At 46.0% G+C, this 11977-nt stretch overlaps 1 protein-coding gene across 1 annotated transcript in view; it reads right to left on the bottom strand.

The window, feature by feature from the left end:
* ALG9 (ALG9 alpha-1,2-mannosyltransferase) overlaps positions 1–9970 on the bottom strand; it is a 682403-nt gene extending 672433 nt beyond the window's left edge. Inside the window, exons 1-2 of the mRNA XM_078682312.1 lie at positions 9828–9970; positions 7226–7364 (exon numbers count right to left, since the gene is read on the bottom strand). Coding sequence (XP_078538438.1) covers positions 7226–7364; positions 9828–9862 — 174 coding nt within the window. The 5' untranslated portion in view covers positions 9863–9970. The remainder of the gene's footprint in view (positions 1–7225; positions 7365–9827) is intronic.
* Positions 9971–11977: the final 2007 nt, after the last annotated feature.

Genomic DNA, 11977 nt, shown 5'->3' on the forward strand with positions numbered 1-11977 from the left:
GAAGAGGAGAGCGTTGGAGGGAGCAAGGTCCAGTGGGGAATCCTGTCTAGAAAATGTAATCAGTGAGGTGTGAGGAGAGGACTTCTTCACCATCCTGGTCATTGCTTGTGTGCAGGGAAAGTTGGTGACCCTCGTATGCCAGAGGAGGGCCGTTGTGAATTGAGCCGTGATTACCACTGTGCTGAACAGGTCATCGCCTGAGTACAGTGAGGAGCAGGCTGACTCCGTATGCCAGGAGGGGCTGCCATGAAGAGACTGCCATATGGAGTGCGCAGTCACCCATATGTGGTGAAAAGCCAGCCACTCCGTATGCCAGGAGGGCCGCTGTGAATAAATCTTCTATGCTGGTTGGGTCAGAGCCCTGTGTAGTGGGGAGACGGTAACCCCTTTATGCCAGAGGGGGCCACCGGGACCAAGAAAGAAGTGTTACTTGGTTAAGACTGACATCTAAAGTAGCAGGCCTCACTGTTACTGCTTCACTTATTGACATGTGAGGAGGAGGGAGGTTTGCTTTCTCTGGGAGGTGCCCACCTTGTCATGCCTCTGTGACTCACCCGCTCAGTCTGGGCCCGATTCCATTCCTCCAACTGGGAGAGGTCCACTGCCCACCGCAGGGAGGGCACACACAATAATTCTAAGTTGTGACCCTCCCAGTCACTCTATCTGTACTGCTCCTCTCAAAGATGGAGACTTGAGACCCTCATGGGTAAGTAGTGCGCTCTACAAGTGACTGATTGATTAATTGATTGATTGAGACTGTACTAGCATCAGAAGAGTCATGGAAGATCGCCAACACCCTTGATGCTTCCGAAGCAACCACAGCACCGAGACCACTCTCCTCGCCACAACAGACTACATCCGCACCCTCCTCGGCCGAGGTGAGACTGCTGCCCTTGTTCTCCTTGACCTCTCTTCCACCTTCAACACCATCTCCCAGCAAACCCTCTATGCAAGGCTCCACAACGCCAGCATCAGGGACAAAGCCCTAGAATGCATCTGCTCCTTCCTCACTGGCCAAACGGAGAGAGTCATACTTTTGCAGTCAAACTCAGAACCCACAGAGATAAGCTGCAGGGTGCCTTAGGGATCATCCCTGAGCTACACCCTCTTCAACATGTACATGGCCGCGCTTGCAGCCATCCTCAGAAGCCACAGACTTAACATCATCGCAGATGGCATCCAGCTGATTCTCTCCCTCACACACTAACCCACAGCCACCAAGAGCAACTTCCACAACAGGATGAAGGCAGTCGCAACCTGGATGAAAGACAGCTGCCTCAAGCTGAACTCAGACAAGACCGAAGTCCTCATCCTGGGCACCTCCCCCTCCGTAAGGGACAACTCCTTGTGGCCTGCAACGCCCCATACCCACGAAACCTCTGCATCATCCTGGACTCCTCGCTCTTAATAAAACACCAAATCAACGACATTTTGTCCTCCTGCCTCCACACGCTCCACCGGCTTCATAAGAACTTCAAGTGGCTCCCCACCGAGTCCAGGAAACGGTCACCCATGTGCTCATCAGTAGCAGACTCGACTACGGCAATGGACTCTAAGCCGGCAACACCCAGAATCTTCCCAAAAAGTGGGGAGACGGTGACCCGCTTATGCTAGAGGGGGCCCCCAGGACCAAGCAAGAAGTGTAACTTAGTTAAGACTGTCACGGGAGGAGTGAGTCCGCGTGGGGGGGCCCCTACAGACCTGCACCATGACTGAGGACCAGTCGGGATCTTTACATGCTCCCCCACCTCCTACTCGCTTTGGGAAGTATCAAAAGGCTTACCCAGCTTGGAGGAGCCACAAAGAACCTCTGATTGCAGCAACCGCCCAACTTAGTGTGAGGAACTTGAGGATCGCCGAGCGCAGCCCATCTGGGCCACGTCCAGAGAACTTATCGGAGACAGCCCCTGCAGCTCCTGTGCCCGTGGAGGAGATGCGCTCCGAGACTCCAATCACTCCGATCATGCAGGTGCAGGTAAGAATGATTTTGGGCCCGTCGGCCCCGGGGGAACTTGCTTGCCAGATAACGCTTTGGCAGTGGAATACTTTTAAATATAGACTCGACTACCGGTGAGGCTTCGCCTGAATGTTGCCTAGAGTGAATGGGGAAAAACCACTATCGCTAGAGCAAGGAGGGAGTGGGACTCAGTGAACCACCTAAAGATACACCACAGCCCAAAACCTCATGGGACTGTGGAAGTTGTTTATCAGTTTAGTATTTCCCTTTGTGTGGATAGTGGTAAAATAAAATATTTTTCATAAAAGCAGTATTTGGCTGGACAATCATTTATTGCTGCGGCTGCACATATTTGGAGTCATTATTCACTCCCTGTATCCGCCTCCCTCCGAGAAGCCTTATACTGAGAGTCATGTGCTGAAGGGGTACTTGGCCCAGCTGCTCAGGATTCATATTAGGTCGGACCCAGTACATCAGGAGTAAACGTCGTCAGCCCTCATGGCTGGACCCAATAACTACTGCTTGCCTCGTGGGACTCCAAAAGGGGCTCCGACAACAAGCAAAACGCATGCCCGAAGTAAGTGGTCACTTTGAGGTGAAAACACTTTTTGATAGAAACAGCCTCTACAGTCAATTCTCTTCCTTTTGTGTTAAAGTTTAGCGATATTGGAAGCGAGCATTAGAATGTGAAACCTCCCCTCCTCTATATTCTTTTTCATTCCTTCTAAACTCTGACTGGTGTTGGCTTGCCCACAGGCAAATCCCCAGACTAGAGTTCAGGCAGGAAGGCAGCTTCAATCCTGTAGCACGGTGCTCATCAGGAAGGATCACAGAAGCTCCAACCGATTCCATAGACACTAAATCATCATCATCAAGACATCATGGCACCGACATGCTTGGCCCAGTTTCGGAGAACACCTAATTGCTGGCAGAGTTTAATCACTTTATGGCAATGTACACCTGGGGGAACCTTAAACACTTCAGGACTGTCTACAAGAGTTCTCTTGCCTTAGTCTCCCCAGGCACATGGCTGTGTTTGACAATGTCAAAGGCTGTCCACAGTTCTAATAAAATAAAGGCTAAGACATAGCTTACACCTATCACCATTCTTAAGGAAAGATTCAAGTACAAACTCTCTACCTTATTTTGAAGGAAGACCGCCTGGTATGGGTCAATGAAGTTTTTCGCTCAAATTAAGACCCAAAATGTCCTCGTAAGAAACAATGTTATCGAATAAAAGGGTACTAGCAAAAAGATATTCTTCCAAAAAACTATATGGGTGTCCAAAGCTGAGCAACAGTCAGGAAGGTTATCCGCTGCTTCCTTTGATAATCTTAGGGATACGGCTGTCTGCAGAGACACGTTAATTATATCAATTGCTCCAAGTAAGGTGGAAGCACCTTTTCTTTTCTGGAGCCTTCTGCTTGGAATAATCTTCCTCTTCACCTGCCCCTTGTAAAGTCGGAACAGACCTTTAAGAAAAAGTTGATAATAGATTTTTGCTCAGGTCTAACTTCTTGCCCATGAGTCTAGCGCTGGGATACTCTTTGGAGCATCTGTTGCACTTTACGAATCTCCAATTAATTCCTATATTCATTTTCATCTCCGAGGCTGGTCCTTTAACTGGGAAGGGTGTGTCATACTGGGCATGCTTTCAGTCTTATTTTATGTCAAAATCTCAAGTAGTGCAACAGAATTTAGGTTTACGTTGTCCGGTTTTCCCACTCAACAAATATCCCCAATAAACGTGGTGAAAAGCTTGTATATTTAATGTCAGTGAAGAGCTGTGCACCACATCTGAATACCCTGGGTCTTCATCTGCTAAATGTGAATACCCGGTGTTGGATCTGGCCCTTTTGCAGGGTTATCCCCAAACTTTTTTCCTTCTTCTGCCTATTGTTCTGGCATTCTTTTTGTTGCTTTAGTACTCTGGGCACTTTACCAATGCTATTCACTGCTAAGGTGAAATACTCTCTCCTCTAAAACATCTTGTGATTGGTTTACAGTTGTTTGGCATATTTAATTTGCATGAAAGGCCCTTGTAAAGTGGTATCCCCTATACCCAGAGCCGTAAATTAAATGCTATCAGTGAGCCTGCAGCACTACTTGGGCCACCCACAGACGTAGCCTTTCAAACCTTTCTCAGGCCTGCATGTGCAGATTACTGCCACTTTATCTTGGCATTTTAAACTACTTGCCAAGCCTTAAACTTCCCTTTTACTACATATAGGTCATCGCTAAGGTAGGCCCTAGGTAGCCCTTTGGGCGGGGTGCTGAATAAGTAAAAGGTAGGACATGTGCTTTTATAGTGTGGCATGTCCTGGTAGTGACAAACAGCCTATTTTGTTTCTCACTACTGTGAGGCCTACTTCTCTCGTAGGCTAGCATTGGAAGTGTTCTTATCCATGTTTAATTTGTAATTCCTGACCTGAAAGGAGTACATTTGCCATATTTGATAGGTTTAGAATGGTAATGAAAATTCCTACTTACTGGTGTAGTTGGATTTTACATTACTATTTTAGAAAGTGCTCTTTTAGAAAGTGGGTATTTCTCTGTGCTTATGAATCTTTGTGCTCTGCAGCTTGACTCCAATCCACGTCTAGGGCTGGGTGACAGCTACACGTTCTGCATACTTTCCAGACAGCCAATACACAGGAAGGGTTGGATGTGACAGGGTAACATCTGCATTCATGTGCATTCTGATAGTCTTCCTGGGTTGGGAAAGAGAAACGGGCGTTCACACTTTACATTTGTATAGTCTGTGTCCTGCCCTTACACAAAGAGCTGATCTACCCTTCCACTGATGTCTGGAGCCTCGGCTGGGTTGAAAGGGGATTGTTGTACACTTGTTTCTTCAAAGCTCCCTCTTGAACAAAGACATTTTTGAGTTTAAGTACAAGGGCTCGGACTCCATGTTTTAGACACTGCGTGGGACTTGTAACCAGCTGCAGCTGTCCCTAGATCTGCACATTGCGAGAAGGAACTGCTGTGCTGCCAGGAGAGACTGCCACTTTGCTAACTGCTTTGGCCTGTTGCTTGCTGTGTGCTGTGCTTCAGGAGGGACTGTCACTTTGTGTTGGCCTGCTGCCTGCTACCTTTTTGGACTTTGCATACCCCCACCAGTGTTCCCTAGGTGATTTCTGGACTTCCCCCTGTTGCCGGGAGATCTTAGGGACATTAAAGATCTCCCCTGTGAAGCACTCTGACCCGAGCAGTGCTGTGGGGATTTAAGGGTAGAGCACTTTGGACCTTCTAGCACCGTCCCCTGCCAGGGCGGCCCTGGCTACCTGCGAGAGCCCTGGGCCGCCAACGATCCTGAGTTTGGGGGTGCCATTGGCTCCATGCGCCCTTAATTAAGTAGATAACGTTGTGTGTGCTCCAGTAGCATTTCCCACTGCAAAGTGCAGCAAGTGCCTGCAGCACGACCCGCTTTGCCCAAGGGGCACTGCCATGCTAGCCTGGTTGACGGATCGGGTGCCGTAATACCGAATATAGCTTTGCATTTCCCAATTCCCACCGCACAAGCAATGCAGGCTGAATCCGAAAGCCGTCTCTCCCTCGTCAAGGAAACAAAGAGCCCCCAGGTGATAACGAAGCTGCTGGCCCCACCCCCTGGATCAGCACAATTGCCGAGAGGACAACGCAGGCGGCCCTGGTTTTACAAACAGTTGCATTCTTGCAGCTCCATTCTTCGCAATAGTGGGAGCAGGTCTGAGTGGGTAAAGGGCCCTGGACTCATAAAAGCTTGGTGCAAGTCTTAGGCCTGCATTTTCTTTAAAAAGGCGGTGACACTTTGAGGAGTTGTGGGCAGCTTCACCTCACACTCGCAGGCAGCTGCTTTTGCTGATTCTGCATGCAAGATCTACCCTGAGTTTTGGAATGTGTGTGTGCCACCCTTTAGTGGACATACCTTGGGGCACTTCGTTTGGGTGGCATTACAGGGTGGGTTCTCGATGGAAGCCCCCTGATCCAGGACTTACCACCTTGCAAAACATGGTAATTACCCTATTCACTGCAATAGCCTTACAGGTGCTGCAATGCCCTATCTTTGAAGCCTGATTACCACAAAAAGCTTGATAGGAGTGCAGGTGCACTGCACCCTATAGGTTTACAGTGATACTTGGTGATTTATGTGTTTTACTTCTAAACTAATCATTGCATTTCTTGCCCTGATTTACAACGAATGTCGTTTTGATTCTTGCATGGACAGGATAACAAGTACTATCTCAGGATGTGCATAGTATGCGCAGTAATAATTGAGTTGTCGTTTTTAGTGTATGTGTTTTGTACAATATACAAGATATATATTTTATATAATCCTGTGTGAAGTCTTTTTTGTGATGCATTCATTGGGTTACTGGTGTGAGTGTGCTGCACAAACGCTTTACATATTGCCTCTGATGTTTAGTCTTCATCTGGCAACATTCATGAAAGAATGGCATTCAGTATTCCTACACTGAATCGTTTTTACATCCCAGCTAAAACCCAACACACAAAGGATGGGCAGATTTGTATGTGATTTTATTTGGGCATGACGTCAGACTGGGTACTGAAGGTAGCTTTGGTCAGAAATGGTTGTGCTTAGGCATTGTGTTATCAATACAGCTTGATACAAAACCAATAACATAATATTCTTGTTTATGAACATGTTTCGGGGATTTGAGCTTGTTTACTGATGTCCAGTTTTTAATTTGCACAAAATCCCACCTAAAGAAGAAGCCATGTACAATCATATGAATCGAACTGAGAAAGACATTCTGGTTACACTGAATGCATCTTCTGAAAGATTTATTGAAAAATGTTCATCAAATGTTTTACATCTTACTTTTGACCATAATATACCTGATATGTTACTGTAAATGACTATTTGACACCTAGACCCAGCTTCCATCCCAAATGTGTGCGCGATCACTATGGCCCTGTCCAATAACCACTCAAGTCAATTAGTGACCGCAAACGGAAGTTTTAAGGGTGCCGCTCTGACCTCAACATGAGGAAGTACACACAAAAATGCCTGCAAATCAGAACAGGAAAGTATTTTTGATAATAGATAGGTAAATTTTACTGAGGAGGTCTTTCCATTTCCAAACAAATGGTAACGAAGCAGGCAAAATACAAGGCGACTAAAATACAGAACTTGAAATAGCAGCTGCATATTTTATATAAGTGACTTAACTATCACTGTTTGGTTCCTGTTTTATTTCCTGCTTCTGTTAAATCTAACTGATATCATTAACTAGCAGTTATCGAAGAAGTAAAGATACTCACGGGTTCCCAGTAGTTGAAAGTCTCATCACAGTCTGAGATATTACTCAACAGCGCTGCACAAAACCTTGCTGATAGAAGACACTTGAAAGCAGTAGCTCCTTCAGGTGCCCAAATGTGTCCAGTCTTAGCATTCGAGGAACTGAAAAAACAAAAGAAGAGCGTTACCAGGGATATGCATGAGGGACGCAAAAACAATGTTTATAAAAGTTAAACGCCCAACAAGGGATCAGTACACATTGTTATGCACATCAAATGTGTAGCTAATGGAGTCCTGGTGAAAAAAAAACATTTCTATTTGACCACAAACCACTGTTTTGTTTAGTAGTTAATACAAGTAACAAAATATACATAGTGTGTGCATTCAGGAATTTCACTGATCGCCATTTATTGTTGAAGAACCCCAGATAGATTGCCCATCCATACTGCTCTGCGTCTCGAATGAAATCAGCCACTTGGAATGATGCCTCAGACGTCTACTATCGGTCTACAGACATAATGTTATGTTATGATACTGACCATTTATAAAGAGCACACCCACCAGACGGTCTCTTTGCGCTAGGTAACAAGTCAAATAAAATTGCTTCATTGAGACCACCTCTTTTTGCAATATCACCAATGGAAAACAAAGATATTTTTACCAATCAGGACCTTCCCAATCAATGCCAGGCCCAGGCAATGGCAGACACAGCCCATGCAGCTCCGGACTGGGGTGGAGTCCTCTGCCTCTCCAATGATTCCCGACTATCTCCAACTAGCCTAAAAGAGATGGAACACTTCTCCCCACCTATGAGTATTGCTTAAGTATTAAGTTATGATCTCTCTGTCAATTATTGAGCTTAATGGAGGTTGGATAACAACTGAAGATTTCTTCGAACTGGTATAAGAAAAAGCACATTTCAGACGTCAGAGACTTCCAAATGGTGGTACAAGCTGAGCTGCCGAAAAAGCCACAATGCACTGGCACTTGCCTTGCTTTGCAATATTGACCTGAGCTTGTTCGAGAATCCTTCTGGTGGTTATTCGGACATTCATCGTTCTGTATTAAGCATTTAGTTAACAACATATAAAGCAGATGGGAGTCTAAGAACTGTTGGATGATGTAACTGGTCTAAAAAATGGATTCCATGCCAAACGAATAAGATCTTGCTGTTCAGAGATTCTCAGGTTTTTCTTAAATTAAAAGCTCAGAAAAAGAGCTGTACGTTACATTGGCCAACTGCTTTGGGTCAAGTTGTCCAAGAAAAAAAAACACAGGTATTCCGTCGCCACAAAACTGTATGCAAAACTGTATGCAAATTAACCGATGTATCCTTTCAGCCAGATTGGTTTCCATTATCAAGTGAGACCCAGTACCTTTACCTCTTCCAGTTCAAGATGGTTTGAAAATGGACTAGCAAAACAGGAAATGACCTAGCTGCCAGACTGAATTCCAAGGTTAGCACACTTATGGAGGAGTATTTCCCTGCAATGAGCGATAGCCTAATATGTGATGGTGCAATTTCGCTTGGTGACAGTTTACTCTCTTCCCATCCCGTCATAATTAATTCTCATTATGATAACTATTTGCCCCTCTTCATGTCCACTCAGAATTGTGACAGTATACCTGTAAGTGTATATCTCATTGCCCTTTCCCACTAAGATTGTTCTTCTTGCTATTGACATATGAGTGAAAACCAAAGGTAAAACCCTTTGTAGTTTTTGATGAACCACTCTTATCACTAAAATCGTTTTGAATTTTACTACTTTAAGCAGCTTATGTATGAATGGCAGCACATGTAAGTGGCATAACGGCCATATGACGAAGCCTCCACTGAGCAGTCTCTCCTCAATGACAGCCATTCTACTGAGGGAACAGTTCCTCCTACACGTGTTAGGGCATTCGATGAGACCGAAAGCCTCCACCCCCACCCCACTAGCAATCCTTTCTCAACTACATTCCGTTCTTTGAGAGTCAAGCTTTCCTGCGAGTGAAAGTCCCATCTGTTGACTGTCAGCCCTCCTCTTAAGTGCCTAACCCTTGTTTTATAGACAGGGTCTCCCTGGTGTACAGCCTATTTTGAGTGAGTGGCAGATCTTCACCTCGGCAACAGTACCTCCATTGGTGACAGACACTCTGAGTGACAGCCTCTCGTTTGAGTCAGGATCTCCTCTGAGTGAATCACCCTCTTCCCAGTGACAGTCCCACGTGTGAGAGATTTGCACATTCAATGACTGACAGCACCGCAGTTGAGAGCAGTAGGGACAGTATACCTCCTTTTAGCGACTGTCTTCTGAATGATATACCCTTCTCCGAGTGGCACTGGCAGACCATACTATGGGTCACAACCCCTTCTCTGAATGAAAACAGTTGTTCTGCTGTTTGCTCACCGCTTCCATCAATGAATGGGGCAGTCAGACATCCGCTGGTGACAGACCCTCTTATATGGGCAGTGCCTACTACAAGGGACTAATAGAGGCTCCTCTTAGGACAGCGCCTCGTCTGAATGACAGTCTATCATTTGAGTGACTCTCAGTCCTTCCTCTGAATACTGACAGCCCCTATGTGGTTTTCCTACACCCCTTCTTCTAATGACATGGAGCCCCAGTCAGAGACAATTCCTACTTGTCTGTTAAGTCCTTCTTGTTGGTTTCAGCCATCCTGATATCTTTCCAGTGAGCAGGGAACCACCTTTGCAGAATTTCCCTGGACAGTTCCTTTCGTTCCGAAGAACTACAGCTGTGGCGCCTAAGTCCTCAAAGCCAATCAGCATGACGAAAACATATTTTATCAGTCGAGAAAAAGTATAACGACTCGTCATTGGATGGAGAAGCTCCTGTTTGAGGGACTGGGCGTGAACGCTCGCTCATCAGTTACTTATTGGCTATGAAACAGCAATGGCTGCATTGTGATTTGGGATTGGCCGAAAAAGCTCGCTGTGTTTGTTTATTGGGCGTAGGATCTCGCGGCCTGCTCTGTAGGTTTTGGTTGGCTGAACAAAATGTTTTTTTAATTGTTTTTTCCAGCTCCAGGCAAATGCTTCGGGAAGCTGGCACGGCTAGACTGTGAGCGCTCGTCATTCTTTCATTGGCTGCTTATGGACCATCCCCTTGTACAGTATTTATTTATTTATGCATTTTTATATAGCGCGGACTTTACCCGAAGGCGTCAGAGGCTTCACAATAGGAACAGAACTGATACATGAAGAGAACATTACACGCGAACAGATTATAAAAGCAGACGTTAAGTTACATAAGGTAAAGTGACAATTGTGAGCAAACAAATACATGAGGTAGCAAAAAGTGCACAGGAGGAAAAAGTGACAAGTGTGCAGGTTACAAGAGAAAACAAAGTACAATTAGAGGTATAATACTGCAATATATGCTAGACATTCAGGCACAAGAACAAACGTTACGTAGGCAATGGTGGCACTTGTGCAAGTATCAAAGGCAAACAAAATGTGAGAGGTAGCAAACTGTGTTACAAGGGAAAAGGGGTGTGTGCATGTTACAAACGAGTACCAAATACATGTTCAAGGATAATACTGCGATAAATGGCAAACACTCCAACCACAAGAACACACTGGGGAGGCACTTCCATATTCAGGGAGAGTAGAATTTTCAGTAATGCCCCGGTTACTTACCGGTAATCTTCATTACTCCGAGTCCTTGTCTTCCTCGCCAAAGTAATCACATATGAGCCTCCGGCTCCACACAGAACTCCAAGTTTAAAAAAGAAAACAGCGCTCTAGTCTCCCCTCCCTCCTCCAAGATAGCCCCCAGTGGCTCCATCCAATCCCATAAAGGGATACACAGACAGCAACACGACCTGAAAACCAAGCCGCAGACATGAAGCCACTATCAGGGCCGGGAGGGAAGGGAAACTATACTGTGGCGAGGAAGACAAGGACTCGGAGTAATGAAGATTACCGGTAAGTAACCGGGGCATTACCTCCTCGTCCGTCTTCCTCGCCACAGTAATCACATATGAGCCGATACCAAAGTAATCAGCTCATGTAAGGAAAACAGACCACACCAACAGTGCAGCGAAAAACATAGTTTAATATACAGAGGCAAAGTAACCAAAATACAACCTCTCAAGGAACTCCTGCAGAAAGAACAGAAGAGGCAAAAGAAACAGAACCCCCACCCCCAACCTGAAGTCGGTAATGGGACATGAAGGTATGAGGGGACGACCAAGTAGCAGACCTGCAAACATCCTCCATGGACACCCCTTTGAAGGAAGCCCACAACACAGCAACAGATCGGGTGGAACGACCCTGAACAGGAAGGGAGGGGACCACAGAAACCGAAGCATATGCCAACAAAATGGCCTCCTTAATCCAACGACTGATCGTGGAGAGGGAGGGTTTCAGGCCCTGACGCGACAAACCAAAATTGACAAACAAGTTGTCCACCTTGCAAAAGGAATACATGCGTGACAAATAAATCAATAAGGCACGACGAACATCCAAGAGGTGCAAAAGGGATTCCTCAGCCGAGGAAGGATCAGGACAAAGAACCGGATGAACCACTTCAGCAGACCGGTGAAAATAAGAATCCACCTTAGGTACAAAGGTAGGATGAGGGCGTAAGACCACACGGTCCGACAAAACCAACAAAAATGGGGCAGAACGAAGGAAAGCACCCAACTCACCCATACGCCTGGCAGAAGCAATCGCCACAAGAAAGACCACCTTGAGCGTTAAAAACTTCAAGTCCACCGACTCCAACGGCTCGAAAGGAGCCAACTGTAAGGAACGCAAAACCAAAGGA

Source organism: Lissotriton helveticus, chromosome 3_1 (genome assembly GCF_964261635.1).
Source record: "Lissotriton helveticus chromosome 3_1, aLisHel1.1, whole genome shotgun sequence".
NCBI classification, from domain to species: Eukaryota; Metazoa; Chordata; class Amphibia; order Caudata; family Salamandridae; genus Lissotriton; species Lissotriton helveticus.